Here is a 20,253-nt window from a genome sequence, read left to right on the forward strand (position 1 = left end):
TTCTCAGTGTTCTCCAGGCTGAACAGTCCCAGGTGTCAGCTTTTCCTTAAAGGAGATACACCTCTAATTATCTTTGGGGCCCTCCGCTGGACTCTTTACAAGCTCCTGTCTTTCTTTAATGTAGGGGCCCAGAAGTGGACACAGTACTTCAGATGTGGCCTCACCAGGGCACAGCAGAGGGGGAGGATCACATCCCTTGAGGCCACCTGCTGGCCACACTCTTTTTAATGTGCTTCAAGATACCAAGGACCTTCTTGGGCACAAGGGCAACTGCTGGCCCATGGCCAACCTGCTGGCCACCTGGACACTTGGGTCCTTCTCCACAGGGCTCCTTTAGGAAATGCCAGCGCCTAACCTGTACAGATGCACACAGTTATTCCTCCCCATGTGTAGGACTCAATGCTTGCCCCTAATGAACCCCATAAGGTTCCTCTCAGCCCAACTTTCAAGACTGTCTAGGTCTTACCGAATGGCAGCACAGCCTTTTGGAGCATCTGTGACTCCTCCCAGCTTTGGATCATCAGAAGGATCTGCTATTTGTATTTGAACAGCATATTTGAAAGTAGGAAGGTAAAAGAACCCACCCAGCTTAAATGCTTGGTAGTTCCAAATTAAGAGTAAAGTGGATCTTCTGAACACATTTTAGAGGACACATAATACTCATCTCAGTGCTACTTGCAACTAAAGAAAAAATGAGCAAGAAATGAAATGGTGATCCACATCCAGCCACAGCACCACCTGATCAAAATTCAACATGACCAATGTCTTCAATGCCATGGGCACATAACGGGGTGATCTTCACAGAAAGCAGCCAGGAGGCACTTAGGTTTTCAACGCAAAGGTCCTGTATCCAACTTGAAGTTGTATATGTTTGATGACCATCAGTCTGACTTTTAAAATCAAGCTGAGGAACAAACATGCAAATCCTTCAGAACAAAGCAGGATGCCTGCTAAAAACAGATGCTCTAGGAAATAATTAGGTGGCAGCAGTACAATCAAGTCAGCTCTGTGGCTGACTCACAGCCTGGAAAATGAGAGAAAGGTTAGATTTTGTGGGCTGACTGACTTCCAAACTAAACTACATCAGCAGCTCACATTACATGAAATGTACCTACAGATTAGGTTTCATATAGTTCCCTTGTACTGAAAATACTATTTTCAGTACTGATTATACATTTGGGAATACACATGGGGAAAAATGACATCATTACTGTGTAAAAAACCAAAAATCCAACCTTTATTTTTCACAATACATTTCAAGTACATGCAGAACTTATTTACATTTGTCCTTAAGGCAAACAGAAATTGGGTTCTTATTCCTGAGTTGCTAAGCACCAGTAGAAGTAGCAAATAAAAGCCTGGGAAATGTCGCTCCCTTTGAAACAGCAGCTGCCTCTCATGCAAAATATTTCTGCTTTCACCTCACATTTCTTTTAATGAGCTATTTATACTAAAAATTCCTGTTGCTTTTTTGAGCAGTTTCTTTAGATTCCAATCTCTTCACAGAAACATCATGCCAAGATGCAACAAACTTTTTATGTTTGTTATTTACCTTACAGTGTTTACTGACAGACAGTGCAGCAGTTCTGTAACTTCTGGCACACACATGGAGGTCTGCTCTTCAGTTACTGTAAGAGTTCTGTAATCCCCAAACACAGAAAAACCAAACACCATCACCTTATGTCTCCAGAAGCCTGTGGCTTCTACAGTGCTAAAAGAGGCATCTCAGCCACTCGACATTTGCAATGAGCTAGGCTATCAAAACCCACTATCTCCAATGGGCACTTTTCTCCCATGAGCTGTAAGAGGACAACAGGGCATGACCCTAAAAAACACACAGTAAGTGTTGGCCCCATGGCAAGGGGGTTGAAACTAGATGATCTTTGAGGTCCGTTTCAACCCAGGCCATTCTCTGATTCACTCTCTGATTCTGTGATTATGAACTAAGCACCAAGGAAAACACATTGAATGAACCCAGACATAAAGAGGATCTCATAAAGCATCTCACATCCCACTGTAGCTCATCAAGAATCTGACTCCTTCTGATAAGGCACCTCCCATTGGAAGGTTGGGAGGTTCCCTCCAAAGTAAGATGACTCCAGAAGGCTCCAAAAAAGAATGGTTGTGATTTTGCACCTGGTGACACCTCTGTACAAGAGCCTGCTGCAAGCAGTATGGATAACTGCAGTGTTCTGTATTTATCCACACTTAATTTTCTGTAATGTCACCTGCGTGCAGCTGTATTTCTAAGATCAGCACTGCTGGTTGTCCTCTGAGAATATGTATATTTTCAATGATTATTTCAAAAATAAGACGCTAGAAAGCTTATACAATTTTAGACAATCTTAAAAAGTTTCTCCCTGTAAATCCCAACTGTTATACAAAGAGACTCCACTGCATTGAGATAAAAACATTGTGACTCTAGAAAGTTCACCTAGTGGTTGTTAACCTAGTGCACTTGGGAAGTCTTGTCCTACTACAGTGGTTACTTTAAAAATCTCTAGGACACTGACACTTGCCTGCTTCTTCCCTCTTGCATACATTTTTCAGACCTGGATGGAGGTCAGGCTCTTCTGCCCTCACAAAGGAGAAAAGAAATGCATCCATTCAGGCTGTATCTCTCCTCACTAGCTGAAGGCACAGAAGCTGATCAGCCTCCCCAGACATCTCATCAAGGTGAAATATTCTAGAGGAAGTCCTATTAATACCTCTTAAATTTAAAGATGGTTCAACAGCCCTAGAGAGCAGAGAGCAGACACTGTACATCACTGATGTACTGTGTCTCAGCTTGTTTGCAGTAGTAGGTTGTACTCTCATTTGGTTTCTGATTTGAAGAATTGGTCCCACCTGCTTTTTCAAGGGTTGTCAGAACTGAATCCTTTTGTACAGAGAGGAGAAGCTATCAGCAGAAATATGCTCCTGGACAATTCTAAGGTGCTGCTTACAGAGGCACCACATTTCCACATGCGTAGTAAAAGACACTGCTCCTTCTTACAGTGCAAATGAAATAGATTACATCTACTTTATTTACAAAAATTTTATACACCTGAAATATTACAGACATTTACAGCTTTCCTGCTTTCTTCTGACTTCTGAAAAGACCAAGCCATACAATTACACTGCTGTCTCCTTTGACTCTGATGTTTGTGGTGGCTTGAAGTTCAGTATCTCTTTATATGTAACACCTGGAAAAAACAACAACAACAACACAAAACAACAAAATAAAGAGTTGCTGGTCTGGCCAGAAAAGGAGCTGCAGACATAAGCCGGGTGCAATCCCCAGCATGGTTAGGCTCTGATCAAGGGGAGGAAGACAGAGACCTCTTCAGGCGAAAAAAGAGAGAAAGAGTACAAAAAATAAAGGAATCAGAGATAGCTTTACCACTGTTCTGCCACTTCAGATTTGAAGAAGTAGCCCAATACAAAAATGTTGTGGGTGTTTTCAAAGGGGTGTAAGCATTGACATTATAGTATAGTGGAAAATACTCCCAGAAAGTGCTCCTAAATACAGCAGTAAATCAAGATCTCACCTCATTTACGAGTCAAAATACAAAACTCTGACACAAGACAAAAACCAGATTCAGATTTTAATTTCTTCTGAGAGAGACAGGCTTTCTCAGAAAGAAAAAACATATCTAACTGAAAATTAAGGCCAGCAATAGCTTTAAGGCCTACAAAGCCAACAGCCCTGTCCTATCCACTGTAACAAACATGTTTCTTTCTTATATTGCAGAAGATAAGAAGAAAGATGTATGAAGAAGATAGAAGCCACCGTTAGGAGGAAAAGAAGAAAACCTTTGAAGATATTTTCAGGAGGATTTGATAAAAGAAACACTGACCAACAGTGTTTCTCTATTTTACTGCTGTCCACTTATTCTTTTTCATTAAAAGCCGTGACAGTCATCAGCAAAGGAGAATATTTTCATTTTGGGATGGCCTTTCCAACCGCCTATTTTGAAAACATCACAAAACTAAACTCACGCTTCCACTCATCCAGGGTTAGATCCATGTTATCAAATGTCTCATAATATTTCTCAGCCTCAATTTCTTCCTCAGGATCGTGAATTGGTTCAAAGTAAGGATGCATCAAAGCCTCAGCTGCCGTGACTCGCTCCTCCGCATCCAGCACCAGCATGTTCTCCAAAAGATTTACAGCTATGGACCAGAAAATAAACACTGCATTGAAATCAAGCTACGGATTCCAGCTTATACAAAGTAATGTTGCACTGAAGATGCTTTAAAGATATTAAACATTTACAAAGCAGAATCATTGGTTGTTCATTCTACAGCCAGTGGGGCCCTACTGCACAACAAAACAGAGTGCTGTGAACAAGCTGGGATGTGTACCAAGCAATGCAGAGATGCTCCTTAAATTCCACATGCAATACAGCCACATCACCTCAGCTATGACTTTTGAGCTTCTGACTCCAGGTCCGCTGCATTTAGGAACTTCCCAGTTGTCTGCCCTCACTGCCAGCACTGTGTTGTGGTTCTAGGGCACAGCATGACTTGGCACGGGCAGAATTTGCAGATGGGTGTAGAGCTACTGAGAATTGTTTGTTACGTGACTAAATCCATGCCCTCAGCATTGGCAGCACATTTTCAAGTTCACCAAGATATCCATGCTCTCAATGTCAGCACTAGCTTTATCTGCGACGTGTTTTGACCTCACCAAAACAATCCATGAAATCCATGAACATCTTCAACGTTCCTCACCGGTGGAATTTGGATCGGGTCCTCTGTGAGACTATCAAAATGCACTAGTATAAACAGACATGATTCTATTATGTTCCTAAAAGTATCCTGTAAGAAAGTTTCTGAGTTGGATGGAACACCATAAAGGAGGAAGGGGCAGCAGCATGGGAAAAGATGCTGCAATGCCTGCTTGGCACATTATGGATTCATAACAGTATAGAATCATTTAGATTGGAAAAGAACATTGAAATCTTTAAGTCCAACCATGCACCTAACACTACAAGTCTTTCCAACCTTCTCTCCCAGACCAAGAGCAGTTGTTCTTCACATAAGGAACAGCCAGATGGCCAAAGAAGTGATAGGAAGAAATTTAAGTAGAGATTTGTAGACTTTTCTGCAGCTGGGACAGCTAGTGAGTTAGCCATTGGGCCATGGATAATAATCCTACTGTATCTTAACATACCATTTTAACTGCTTAAATACAGAAGACTCAATTATCTTAATTTATATTCTAAGAAAGCCTGGCTTTATGAGTCAGGTCATTGGGGAATGGATGAAGCTGGGCAGAGCCATCTCAGAGCTCTTATTGCCTCAGGTCACGTCACAGTTATGCACACTTGGTATGTTCTTCTAGCTGTTTATATCCATCAAATACAAGCCAGATCTTTGCAGGAATGCACAGATGTTTCTCAGGATGCATTCACTCCATGTCTAAAATGTCAGCTTTCTATTTGCTTGCATTTCTGTTGTACATCAAAAGGACCTTTCAGAATTATATTTAAAATACAATGCACAGAAAACATTATTAAATATATTTAAATCCCCAGGGCTCTTGAGAAAGCTGCTTCAGTAAAACCATTAAGCACGGTCTGGATCAGAGCCTAAAGCATAAAATACTTCTTTTTGACTCTTTTGAATCATCCGATTCCTGGCAGAGTCTAAACTTGGCACAGTTCAGCCACTAGAATCAAAGATCCGAGTTATGGAACGCAAGAGGCAGAGCAGCATGAGAATCACCACCTAACCTATCACATGACTGATACTGCTGCTGACTCCAGTGCAAACAAAACAACAACAGAAATGGTACACATTCACACAAACTGCCTTACCCAAAGGGCTCGCGTGCTTCAAGACGGATGCAAAATCCTTTTTCTGGACTTTTGGAAGGCTTTTGATATAGTTTTTTGCCTTAAAAGAAACATGAATATTAAATTAGAACTTTGCTTCCTTTGTAATGCGCTTACTAAGTAACTTACTGATGCTCTGACAGTACCTTGTACAAATGGAATTTTTTTTTTTGCTATAAGGCCTGGTTATGTTCACCTTCTTGTTGAAAGGAACAGTTTCTTTTAAATTGAACCTTAAAATTCTGATGAAGAAATTAAATGCAAAACTTTGATACCTAATCAATATCTAATATGTTGATTAGCATAAATATGTATTCATAATTTGAAAGAATGTCATTCTGACATCTACAGAAATCTCTAAAAGTGTATATTTTATAGTAATTCTTTAGTATTTAAATTGCACAGTTCAACTAATGATTAATTTTAGGTTCTTTATCGTAGGGACTTCAGGATTCTCAAAAACATCACATGAAAATAAGAAGTCAAAGATTCCTACAGAATGAATGGGTTGTCTGAAGAGGTTCATATTTTCAGTACGTTCTCAGCAAAGGAAGCAATGTATCAGCTCAGCTGATTTACAGTACTTAAATATATCCTTTTTTTTTTTCAGTGTTCTAATCATTTTCTGTTTCACCTTAATGCCCAGTAATTATTCTGGCTGCGAAACCTCATAAGTAGGCAGAGATATACCATCAGGGGTCATTTCAGCAGCCGACACACATGATCTCAGGCAGTCTAAGAAGTGAGAATGGCCTACGTAAAATCAGGGCACATAAAACAGTCTGACAAAGCAGAATACTCACTTCCTGACTCTTCAGTTTTTGCACAAAATCTTGACTTGGTGTACCCGTTATTTTCATTATTTCTTTGAGTTGATCCAGATCTGAATGCCAGAAATAAGGAACAAAGTCTTTCACCATAGGATAAAAATTATGTGTTTCTTTGCTACTGGAGACTAAAGCAAAACCAACAATGCAACAACTGAACAGAAGACGTATGAAGGAGGAGCTGTCAGACATACAGAACTCATAAACAAAACAAGTGAAGAATTCTTGCTGTATTCTTTTATCACTGCATTCTACTGTCTGTTACAACTACTCGGGCCAACAAAGTATCACCTAAGGTTGAAGTACGGCTAAATCTTAACTATTTTCTTAAGTTTTCAGCAATGAAATGACATGGCCAAATACTTTCTGCACATCTAAAATATTTTATTCTGTATCATTTACACGATATTTTCAACAAAAGCCTCAAAAAGCATGAAATGGACTGGCACGTGCTTGTAAGTTCATATACTACACCAGAATTTTCTGTGCTGGAGTTGTGGAACTTATTGCTACTGTATGTGTATATATATATATATTTACCTTTTGTATTGCCATTGAAACTTTTAGCTGATGATCTGAGGCATCATTCAATGGATATCCCACTCTCTATTGAAAAGGTCCAGCAAATTAAATCTCGTAATACTGATGTACAAATGTGGTACAAATATCAAATAACTAATTAAATACAAAGATGATAGCCATATCATAGCTATATTTTTCAATTTACGCTCATCAGATTTTCAGCACACTCACTGCATCACATAAGCACCTCTCATCGTTTTCTGACGTTGGTTTCATTAATGCACTGAGGAAGGATACGGTCGTTTCCCCTGAACAGAGGCCTCCCCATTATCATTTCAGCCATTATACAGCCCACAGACCAGATGTCAACTGAAAAGATGATAAAGTAACATTAAATTACTGAGTATTTGTTCATCCAAATGTAAAGTTTAACCTAAAATATATTTTAAAGACGACTAAAATTTACCTTTGTTATAATATACATGAGTGCCTTGCAGACTATGATAATCAGTATAGAAAAAACTACTAGTATTCCTGATTGGCAAACAGAAGATAATCTGGCATTGGGCAGAATCAGTTTCTCAGTAACAAACAGATGCATGCGGGAAGTAATTCTGTTATTCTGGCATTACTTAAATTCCCTCATTCTGCCACTTACCCTGTCTGTTCCAACAAGCACATCTTTGCAGAAAGATTAGTCAGTGAGAACACAAATACGTAGAGCAGGTTTGTTCCAATTGTTTTGGAACAATTGAACAATTTGAATTTTAGAAAATACACACAAAAAACCCACCCCATGAACTAAACAAAAAACACACCCCCAAATGATTACCTGCAACCTACAAGAAATATTTTCGTCATTATATTATCATTTCCACCTCCAATGTCTCACTCACTTCAGAAACACAGACTTGCCTGATTCGGTGAACGCTTCAGTTGTATTAAGACTTTTCCAAAGAGATGCTGACCTGTTTGTGTGTAATGCATCCAATTAAGGATGACCTCTGGGGCTCTGTACCACCTTGTAACCACGTAACCTGTCATCTCACTGTCCGTATGCCTGGCCATTCCAAAATCCAGGATCTGTAGTGGAAGCACAAACCCATACAGTTATCTATTTCATACAGATTTAACAAACACAGGAAATAAAAGACTCAAAGCATCCTGCAGAGATTGAGTTATTTTTGCATCTTTTTCTCATTGAAGTGTCTTGCTCTCATTTTATGAATCAAGACAGAAGTAGCAAGGAGGTTTACAATTTTTTTCCATGTTAGATAAGATACCTTTATATCAGCACTTAAAGCTGTAAAGCCAGTAGAGAAAACAACAAATTATTCAATTAATGGTTAAAGAGATACTAGTCCCATTCAATCCTGGGTGTGGAACAACTATCATGTCTTTTTAGAGTTAGAAGAAAAGCATCCAGTTTACATAGTATTCACTGTTCTGACATCCAAGGTGGCACAATTATTCAAGAGTGTGTTCCAAGAATATTCTGAAGTAAGGAGATATCATCATCTTTTTTTTTTTTTTTTTTTTTATGAATAACTCATAGAAGGGAAAACTTCCTCTAGGTTACGTGAAAGTCTGGAACAAGCAGAGGGAGTGACCATTATTTAATTCCACTGATTTCCAATCTACTGCTTCAACAACAAAACAAGCCTTGGTAAGAAATGCAAGGCTAGTACAATTTGAAGGATTATGTACAATTCAGCTGATTTCTAAGACTCTCCTCTAAGAAGAGGAGGCTCAGGGATGACCCTTTCACTCTCTTCAACTGCCTGAGGGGAGGATGTGGTGAGGTGGGGGTCGGCCTCTTCTCTCACATAACTAAGGATAGGATGAGAGGGAATGGTCCTCAAGTTGCACCATGGGAGACTGAAGTTGGACATTAGGAAATACTTCTTCTCTGAGAGAGTGGTCAGGTGCTGGAATGGGCTGCTCAGGGAAGTGGGGGAGTCACCATCCCTGGAGGTGTTCAAGAAACATCTAGATGTTGTACTGGGGAACGTGGCTTAGTGGGAAATATTGGTGGTAGGTGGGCAGTTGGACGATCTTAGAGGTCTTTTCAGCCTTGGTGATTCTATGATTCTAAGACCCTCTTGCTATTGCAACGCGTAGAGCAACAAGACTGAAAATAAATGGTACAGGCTTTTTTGTTGATCTCTATGAAATTTGCTCACACAAGGGCCCACCTGCATGGACAATCAAAAGATGGTGCCAAGAGATGTGGCCAACAGCATTTCACAGTTTATCAGGAAATCCATGCTATGAACAAGAAGCAGAGAAGCCTGCTCAGATCATCCTTTGCAGATACTTGAATAGGTAGCTTCACATGAAGGGTCACTACCCTCCATATGCATCTGGCTTCATACATACATTGACACAGCAGAAGTTTTTACTAGGAACACCCGTGCATTACTATAGCAAGAGTGATATATTTGTAATGCTTTCACTGTAGTTAAATATCTTACAATATTTCACTTTAAGCAGGACAATTTCATTATTCCCTGATGCTAATAGAAAGGGAAACTGTAATTTCATTCATAGATAAAGAATATAAAATGCCAGGGCTTGTCTTTATTGCCACACTAGAAGCATTATTTCCATAACTTCCCCGTAACTGTTGATTACCTACAAATTTGGAATGGACTAGGAAGCAATGGGAGACTTTTATTCTTACCAATAAAATGTAATTGATTAAGCCCAAAGTTACCCTTCAAAACCGGTCTCAAAATATTTGCAACTGCAATACATCTTTATACACAGCTTTCAAATTTAGTGTTCACAGGGAACACACACTATGTCTTCCCTTAATGCTGGGAGGCAGAGGAGGGTGAGGGAAATCAGTGGTTGTGCAGCAGGTCAAAAGCCACTGTTGGTACTGTCTGGCACAGCTCTTTCTTTCAAAAGGCTGTGACACCAGGTCTCGGAGAAGGGCTAAGATGGAATTCGGACTTGTAGTTTTCCAACGGCAGAAAATGAAAGCAAGAATTTTTATGTGTTATTCATTAACTTTATGATTTCTTTTCATTGAAATGTTCATTAGACTCATGAATGAATGGAGCTTAGCATTAACACAGTACCAATGCAACAATTTTCACATAAAAATATTATTCTCATACTCTGCCTGATCTTCTAGTTTTATATTAGAACTTCAAAAGATATTTTCAAAGCAAGTTGAAAACCAATTTTATAATGCAGGAATTATGAAAGAGAGCAAATGCCCCACGGCTCAAGAGTAAGCTCCCTTTCTATTTAGCAAACTTAATTTTCTTCCTTGCTTCAGTAAAAATAAAAATAATTCGTAGCTTCAAGACAACAGGAAGGGCAGTGACTCTCCCTATGGCTCCCTCCACTGTCACTTCTCTGATTCCTATGCAGCAGCTGAAAGAATGAGGCAAGGCAGCTGGAAAGCACGGTCTGAGAAACAGGACTAATTACTTATGAACTTATTAATTCAAGGAAGCCACACAGCTGCTATAGCTGAGGCAAGGGAAGCTGCTGAGACACATAAGGGGAAAAAAGTGTGGGATGAGCCCTGTCAGTGCTGCCTTGTGCCAGCGTACGGTGGCGTTAGGTGTGCGCTCACAGGGCAAGGCACATCCTGTGCGTTGCACCCGGAACGCACACGCAGTGAAAGGCAGTTCAGTTGGTTCAGTGTAAGTGAGATCACAGTTAAATCCCTGCCCTCATATTTTTAATGCACATTTCTTAACATTCGATAGTTTGCTTTCCATCCATACTCTGGAGTTGCCTTTGGACGACCAGGATTTACTGGTTTGAAATCAGCACACTTCTGTATGCAATATCAGAACTTACCATAAAACTAGGGATAGCATAATTTTGCCCTGAGAATCAAGAAAGAAAACTTAAACTTAGTACTACATTTTCTCCTACTCATTTAACAAAACGATGTTCTGGTATCCAATTATTTGCTTCAGCTTATGTAAAAGCTTAAAAATGTCCATGGCAACAGAAAAATAAGTTGTATTAGGTAAGGAAATAGAGCAATCATACAGTGAAAGAATGTCTTGGATCTGGTCTGCGTCTCAAAATCTCACTGTACAGGTATGGGGGATAAAGGGAGAACATGTCCAACTGGTTTACCTAGATTCTATTTTCCCCCACTATCATACTGGGAAACTCACTCACAGTTTGGCCTCACACAAGCCAGAAAGAGACAATGGCTTTCTGTCTTAAACAGGGAAATCCTGAAAAGACATTGCCCTGAACATCCAGGCCTGCTGCACTCAGTCTCCAAAAAGCAAGAAACAGCTACATGCTGTATGTAATGCAGTATATAATCTGTATGTTACATGCTAAAAAACTATTTTTGCAGTCCTGCAGCAACTTTTATTGCATTTAATTATGGGACAGCTTTACAACCTTTGATCTTCTTTATCTCCCAGTTGTAGACTTAGACTTACTGTATTTATTCAAAGCTGGAATTCTCACATGACTGAACTGCTTCCATAAAGGCTTATATCTTTTCAGGGAGACGGCCTTGGCCACAAGATCTAAGAGTCCTTACATATCAGGACACAAGTGTCCCATTCAAACTTACTGTTGTTTTGTCAAGATGTATGTACCAGCCATGACAGCACAGGATAGAAAATGTAGCTTGGGTTTGTAATTAACTGAAAAGCCCTGGCTTGCCTCTCAGACTGCTACAGCTAAGAGAAGACAGGTAACAAAAACAAGTCAAGAAAATTAATAGTGATAATTTAAAACAGAATATATTAGAATACAATAGACTGATCTGAGGACTGGAAGCAGTGTGAAGCCCCTATCTCTCAGGAGAACTAACTGTATTCCTAAAATGAACAGTAGCAATGTAGCTGAGTGCTACGTAGTTCAACTTGATACTGAACAATTTGCTTTTTTTAAAGCAGCTCATTCTGCACAGCTCAACCAGATGCATTTTACTATTTTGGGGCACACTGTATATCTATTTTTCAAGTACAAATATCTTCCGTAATAGGTATTAGAAGATTTCCAATCAGGTAAGAAACTGAGTAAAAAAATCTGAACAGTTCAGATTCACTATTTCAGTCCAATGTCCATCTGCAGTCCAACTCCATCTCAGGAGGCCTGAGATGACAAATGTGCAGCAGCAGAATTACTGTTCAGACAGACTCTACTGAGAACAAATCCAAGGAAGATTCAGCAGGAATGGCAACACCCACTCTTCAGGACAGGTACTTTCCACTGTGGGTGCTACAGCCCTCTCTCCAGGTGTGCATTCCAGCTAAGCACCATTTCCATAGGGGATAAGTGTGAGTGTGCACCATCCTCACACCAACCTTTGGACAAAAGCCCAGGTAGGTAGGACAAAGGGAGGCATGGTCTGTGCCAGCACTTTCTCCACTCCAGATAAGCAGCAACCAGGAAATACAGGAAATGCCATGAAGTGCACCTGTCTTACAGTGTACCAGTGAAAGTTAACAGATGAACTTTACAATGCTAAATAAGTAACCATCTCTTTTTAATGATTTTTTTTTCTTAGTAATTCATTTAAAAGCAAAAATCAAGAACTGATGTATTTTTTCTATGAAGTACATGTAGTCTATATGCAGTTGATGTTATTTTAATGGTGTGGAAGGAATTGCTTTCAAAGATATATGATGTTTGTGGTGAGCAGTATTTGATTCTTCATGTGCTTCTCTGAAGCGATGAGCTGCAAGGTATCATAGGAACAGTTCTCCATTACAGCTCTTGTGCAACTGTAACCAGGATATGATTATTTCCTGAGAAGCCTGACTACTATAGTTATGCACACACGCTTTCACAGGCCCAAGGCTATTGCACGGACTGCCACATAAACACCAACCCACAAGAAAGTAATTTCAGCTCTCACACTGCTCCTCACCCAGCTGGAAGGACCAAAACTATGAATAAAGCCTGTGGCATTGACCTCCTCACCAGAAATCTTCTGTACGCCCTGGAGCCAACCCTCAGCTCTCCTCTGTTAACAGTGCACCAGTTTCCCAGAGTGTCCTACATATGTTCAGCTCTGACATCCTTGGCAACATTTTCATTTTGTGGTACAGCCACTTCTTGTGCTTGACTCCATAATGATTTCAGACATCATCACCTCTGCCATTTGCATGAAACGTACATTGACTTCAGTTAAAGACATGCAAATAGGAAACTAATAGATTCTCAGTATTCAGGGCTTTATTTCTTAAATAAATACACAAATACTGTCGTGGTGATTAAAGTCACACAAATTGGAAAATATTTAAAAGGATCAGTCTCCAGTCATTTTTTTCAAGTTCATTACCACTGTCCATCTGATCCTCTTCCTTTCTCCAAGACTCTTCCAAGCTCCTGAGCTGAAACTCCTATCTACCATTGACACCAGTTAGCACACTTACAGCTGCTGCCCCTGTTGTTTTCTGTGGCACATCTCTGATACAGATGAAAACTTTTTTCAATGAACATATCCTACCTTCAATTCACAGTCTTCATTTACTGCCAGGTTTCCAGGCTTTAGGTCCTGTAATCAGATTTGAAATGGATGTTAATCATTTATTTTACAGCAAACAAAATAAAACACACTTTGCAAGTATTTATTTCATTTAGGTTAGATGGTTTTCCTGCAACTACTTAACACAGAAACAAGTAAAGCAATGTCATAAATATAAACCAGAAAGTTAGACATAACAAATTACAGAAGTAAAGCACAAACTTGAATTTATATGGCATTTTTCCTTGTGTTCTCCCCTTAGATGACCTTTAAGGGTCCCTTCCAAATAAAAAAAATCTATGATTCTCACATAACATTCAAATATTTTTAAGAGTTTACTCTAATTTTTGCCTTCAAAAAGTCAGAAAAAAATTTTAGCTGTCTCAATTTAGGTCTTATTTGCTCTTATGGGGACTTACAACTTAATTTCATGAAGCACTTTGAGAAATCTAAACCTAAACTGTGCTCGGTGCAACTTTGGTGGCCAGCTTACACTTGATGTAGCTACACTGTTTCTATCAAAGACATAATCAAACCTCCACATTATAAATGTAAACTCAAGAACATTTATGTCCATGCTTACACACAATGACAGTCCCACTGTAAGAACTTAAAAATATTTTATGTAGTTTCTACTTACCCTGTGAATTATACCAGATGAGTGAATATACTGCAAAAAAAAAAAAAAAGAAAGCATGTTTTAGTTAACGAGCTCCTAACTCTAAGGAGCTGTCTGGGGAGCAGGCTTTAAAATAATCTGAATTTTGGAAATACTTACTACACAGAAGATCTTTATAGTGTTCAGGTAATTCAGTAGCATTTTACCCTATTCCTCCCCCAGAAACGACATGCCAGTAAACAAGTTCAGGTATTGTATCAGATCATACAGTTTTTCTGGATACATGTTACTGAAATAAATCCCGCTCTTCTATTACATCAGAAATGCTCTCTTGCAGTAGACATCTCAGCTGTGCCATCACAGTTTAGATCTGCATGCCTCAGCAGTACTGAGTTTTCAGAAATCCTTTAAAAACAGGATGAAGCGCAGGCAAGATCTTAAGCCTTGCTGTATGCTTCACCACTGCCTGCGTGCAAATCTAGTTTATCAGATTTATCAGCACGTTTTCATCATGCATTTAAGGGCTCTCAAAATTCAAACCAAGAAATGGATGCTGAAGACCAGTTCCTCAAGGAAGCTGGGAAACAAGACATCCGACCAAAACACCGGTACCTACACCTGTGTCTGCCCCCCAGTGCTCCCCTGAGGTACCCAGGTGAATACCACCCTCAAAGAGATGTCTCATCATAGGCTGTGACAGGAGTCTCTGGTAATTGGCTCAGACATAGGGATCTTTTGCAAGTACTGAAATGTAGAAAGCAAGTTGCACGCTTGCCCACTGTCCTGAAGTGAGGACATACTGCACTAGAGTGCCCTGGAACGTATTTGTGCTGTTCAGGTGCAGGGAACTGGTCTGAAAACACTGAAACACTGGAAAGACCATAAAGACTGAGGCATCTGTATTACTCAGATTAAGCAACAAGAGAACAATTAAGGGCATTTTAACAAGTCCTCAGAAATGATGGATGAAGTGGGAATCCTAAATGTCTTTACCTCAACCCACAAGTTTTATCTTTTTCCAGTTCTCTCCCTGATCCCACTGGGGGAAGAATAAGCAAACAGTGATGTGGTAGGGAGCTGTAGAGTTAAACCACAGCAGTCCTTGTGGTGACCCATAGGGGGCCCAAAGGGTTGAATTAATGACAGATCCAAACAGTATGTGTTGACATAAAATTCTTACAAGCATTATACTAGATTAATAATTGCTAGTCGCAGCGTTGATTTATTTGCTCATGATGTTGTTTTATTTGATCTCAAGGTTGCTTTTCTTAACTCTTCTTGTTTATCAACTCTGGTGGCAGGCCTGTATTTATGGTTTTGCCATTTTGTATATAGCACCAGTCCCTCTGCAAAGGAATCCTCATTGTCCACCAGATGAGGGGAACAGGGAAAAGAAAGCAAATACTTCACCTCCATGGGCATCCCTCTCTCTGTGTTACAGGGAAATACAGGGAAGTAAGCTGAACCAAACAAAGTGTCTACAGTTGGTAAGCATTTATATGTTTGTTGCTCTATTTTTCTACAGCTGGTTTCATATCACACAACAGCTGAAGTTGACTGGGACTCTGCAGATTGAGTCCCACCACCCCACTTGCAGCAGGGTCAGCCACAGCAGGTTGCCCAGGATGGGATCAGTCAGGCTCTGATCAGCTCCAAGCATGAAGCCCTTCCAGGCAACCCATTCCAGTGTGGTGGCCAGACACCAAACCTTTTTCTTCTTGTGTTCAGACAGAATTTTCCGTTTCACCTTGTGCCTGTTGCCTCTCATCCTGTCAACAGGCACCACTGAGAAGAGTCTAGCTCTGTCTTCCTTACATCCTCCCATCAGATGCACATAGACACTGGTCAGAGTCATACCATGCCATGTCTTCCCCAGGTAGCATGAGCCTATCTTGCACAGACACTACTTACATGCTCTCCACTTCAGACCTGTCAGTGCCTTGGCGTCCTCGCTCTGTCAGTGCCCTCCTTGTGCTGGGATGCCCCAAACTGAACACAGTGCTAAGTCTTGAGAAGAGGAAGAAAAATCACTTCCCTTCACCCACAGATTACAATTTCAGCCATACAGCCAAGATGGTGACAGGGCTCTGCTACCACAGGGACACACTGCTGACTGCCACGCCTGAGTCCCCTTCTGGAAAGGTTTCCGTCCCTCTGCGGCCCAAAGCCCTAGCACTATGTATCTCCAGCAGATGGCACATCACCTCCTTCTGCCTATTATCCAAGTTTTAAAATCACCCAGAGAACTGCCAAAGCACTCCACAGGATTTCCTGGGGTCAGCCACAAGGGGTTGAGGGAACTGTCACCCAGAGTGCAGGCTGTAAAACCACTACAGCACATAAAGAGATATGAAATGCTATTTCCGTCATGGATGTGCATGAAGTGCATTGGGATGGAAGGAACCAGATGCAAAAAGAAGAGATCAGTCAGAGGTACAGAATCTGGAGAAAATATAAATACGTATATATTTTTAACAATATGCCTGTAAGTAGTTAGGCTCCCAACAGATGGAGAAAAGGCTGGAGTCTTCAGCCAACAGCCATCTTTATCAAGGATACCACCATGACTACTTACATTCCAAATCACTTTGGTGTCTTTGTACTGAGGCCTCTTGATTTTCCAAAGCAGAGGCTAATAATATTCTATAGGCTATTTTTGCTGGTATGACTGTACACAGTAAGGAAATAACTAGCAGATTCAGGAATTTCTGTGCCTAAGAATGTAGCATATAGAAACAGGAATTAAAGGGACTGCACCCTTTTGAGTTTTATTTTAAGTAAAACCACCCATTTTGATGAAGAATGTGGTTTTATTGGTGTTCTCGCTCCACTGAAGATTAAGACAGTTAATAGCACCAAAAATCATGTCAACACTTTGGGGAGAACTCATCTATTTTCTCAACACTTCTCTTCATGTAAGACTGCTGAGATCACATGAAATAGCACTTATTTCTGGTGCTTGTGTAAATGCTAGCCATTCTGTTAACAGAAAAACCTGTGTTGAGCTGCAGTGCTTCTTCAACAATCGTGGTATTCTGTGACTGCTTTCTATTATCTACTGGCAGGTACAGCACTGGAACTAAGCTACTCTTCGTTCAGAAAGTTTTCCATTTCGGTTCAACAGCCTTCTGAAATGGGATCCTATTCTTGCCAATTTTCTTCATTAAATTACCCACCTGTTGTCAGATTATTCACTCTTAATGTGATAAACACACCGAGACCACAACAGACATATACTTCACAGTGTTATTACCACTTTACTGGAACAAAATTTAATTCAAGATTCCAGTTTAATGTGTGCAAAGTCCCTCTGAACATAGGAGCTCTGTGCATAATCCTAAAGATGACTTCTGATAGCATTCATAAATCCTTTGAATGAAAGCTTCAGACTGTGCTAGGAAGAGATCCAACAGTTGTCTGAATTCTATGGATTACTGTCTGCATATGTAATATCTACACAAAATAAAAATCTACTAAAAAGGGAATTAGAAAAGTCTAGGGGAAAAGCATTCTAGGCAGCAAGAAAAATGAAAATGAGGAGTGACTTAACAGCTACAGAAAAACTGAAGAGGAAATGGGTGAGGGAGGAGAAAACAGTGAAATAGAAAGAATACCACAAACATGAACAAAAGACAGTAAACAGGGATGATCAAAGGAGAGAACTGGAGAAAATAAAAATTATCATGAATATGGCAAAAGATGCTTGAAAAGGTACTCGTACAGCCCAAGAGCTATGTTTCCATTCTCAAATACTGCATAAATCAAGAAATACAATTACCAACCCTATCCTCAGACCTCTAAGAAAACAAACCCAATTCACATTCCTGCAGACAAGGAACCCAAGACTGAAGGAGCTGGAAACTCCAGTCCTGTTCCACCTGCGTAAGGACGTTTATTTTCAGCTTGCCTTCCATATTTTTCACATTACATAGCTTTACTGCCAAAAACAAAAGAACGACAAAAGCCCTTCTAAATTGCAAGTTTAACCAAGTATTTTAAATAAAAGACAAAAGCATACAGCTGTATCACCAAAATAAAAATCACAGAATCATAGAATGGCCTGGGTTGAAAAGGACCTCAAAGATCATCTAGTTTCAACCCCCTGCTATGTGCAGGGTCACCAACCAGCAGACCAGGCTGCCCAGAGCCACATCCAGCCTGGCCTTGAATGCCTCCAGGGATGGAGCATCCACAACCTCCTTGGGCAACCTGTTCCAGTGCATCACCACCCTCTGTGTGAAAAGCTTCCTAATATCTAACCTAAACCTCAAGCACAAAACATATTTACTAAGTTTCATGATGAGAGTAGAACAATAGTTGCCCTTCTGTATCTATTAAATATGGGGCTACAAAGGAATCATGCTGATGCTCTTGTACAGGATCACCACGTTGTCCCACAATGCTAATTATTTTAATAGGGTTTGGCAATATAAATACACATCTGAACAAATCAGAATCTTGTCAGATGTGTCAAACTTTCCTGTAATAAAAGCAGTGCTGGATTTTCACTGCATATGCATATCCCTATCAGATACAACTCCCAGCACACTGTCTGCACTTAACCTTTGTGCACAGAGGAAAGTCTGTCCATATGTTGTAAGACTATAAAACAAAAGCTGTACAGTGCTGGCAGCAGCCAAAGGAACCACACCAATCTTAGACAGTGCAGTTCTATGGCCTTCATGCTACACAGTGTATCTCTTGAACAGCAAAGAGAATTAAATGGCCATCACTGCTGGAGAGCTTGGACACAGCCTGCAGAGCTAGGTGAAGGGATTTAGAACACTAATGTTACAACAGGAAGACATCACCTACATTCTGAATTCTTCTTTCTTGAGTATATGAATAAGTGAAATGTGTTCCAGAGAATAACTTACCTAGTCACATTCAACAGTGCTTTGCAGAACTGGGCTCTTAACACACAGAGACTGAAGTGACATTTGTTATGGTCCCTGAACACTCAACAAAGCCAGTGTGAGCACTGTGAGACGGTGAGGCTCAGATTTTCTCTCCAGTTCAGATTTTCATTCCCCCAAATACCACACCTACAGGTTACATCCATACATAAAGGTATGTTATAATGACCTCAATTCTTTTCATTTTCTTGAAAAAAAAAACCTAAACACAAAAAACAACAAAATCCACAAAGAAAGCACTGTACAAAAACACCCAGCCCTGCCAGATAACACAGTCACAAAATAACTACTGCACAATGACAATACTTGTACCAAACAAGGCAAGGCAAGGTAAGCTCTATCCTGCCATCAAATGATAAGTACAGCTCTCCATACTGGTTTACTAGGAAAACAAGATTGTGAAATAGAAATAATAAAAAGTGGCAAACCTTTAAGCCTTTTAATATCTGATATACCAAGAACTGGATTCGGTCTTCAGTGAGTTTCTCATGCTTCATTATCTTACTTAAGTCTGTTCCCATAAATGGCATGACGAGGTAGCTAAAATGAAAAAAAAAAAAAAAAAAGGAAATAAAGTCAGAATAATTTTAAGTTTGTCAAATAAATTGAAACATATTTGTATGTTATAGTTCACTGACAATATTACAGATCATTCTGTTTACCAAACAATTCTACTATTTTCCCTTCAGGCGCCTCTGTGCTTTTATCTGTTGTCATGAAGAGGTATCACATAACCTGACACTGATTATGGAAAGTTGGTAGTTACCAGAAGAGTACAGATGCTGAACTAGATAAAAGGTATCTACTCAACAGCCATGTGATATTTCAAAGATATCTATGCAGGAAACTGGGACATTCACACACAGTGGTATTAATCTCACCATCATTATCATAGGGTATGTGAACTAGCAGCAATCAAACGGCCTAGAATCAAACAGACAAGGTCAGATGTAACAAATTAACTTTTATCTAGGATCGTAACCTCCTTCATCTTTAGTAACTCATACTGGTTTCCAGTCTCAACATTCACAGACCAACTTGTGATCCTTTGGACAGAAAAAATGTGCAATTCAAT

General features: G+C 39.9%; 1 protein-coding gene across 1 annotated transcript in view; it reads right to left on the minus strand.

Moving 5' to 3' along the window:
• Positions 1-1,215: 1,215 nt before the first annotated feature.
• The window catches only part of MAPK12 (mitogen-activated protein kinase 12), a 31,918-nt gene continuing 12,880 nt past the window's right edge, over positions 1,216-20,253 (minus strand). Inside the window, exons 4-12 of the mRNA XM_085218261.1 lie at positions 19,607-19,718; positions 14,284-14,313; positions 13,626-13,673; positions 8,140-8,254; positions 7,469-7,540; positions 6,626-6,705; positions 5,805-5,883; positions 3,982-4,155; positions 1,216-3,185 (exon numbers count right to left, since the gene is read on the minus strand). Of these exons, the coding sequence (XP_085074387.1) occupies positions 3,115-3,185; positions 3,982-4,155; positions 5,805-5,883; positions 6,626-6,705; positions 7,469-7,540; positions 8,140-8,254; positions 13,626-13,673; positions 14,284-14,313; positions 19,607-19,718 (781 nt within the window). The 3' untranslated portion in view covers positions 1,216-3,114. The remainder of the gene's footprint in view (positions 3,186-3,981; positions 4,156-5,804; positions 5,884-6,625; positions 6,706-7,468; positions 7,541-8,139; positions 8,255-13,625; positions 13,674-14,283; positions 14,314-19,606; positions 19,719-20,253) is intronic.

The sequence above is a fragment of the Meleagris gallopavo genome, chromosome 1, assembly GCF_905368555.1.
Source record: "Meleagris gallopavo chromosome 1, MGAL_WU_HG_1.1, whole genome shotgun sequence".
NCBI lineage: Eukaryota > Metazoa > Chordata > Aves > Galliformes > Phasianidae > Meleagris > Meleagris gallopavo.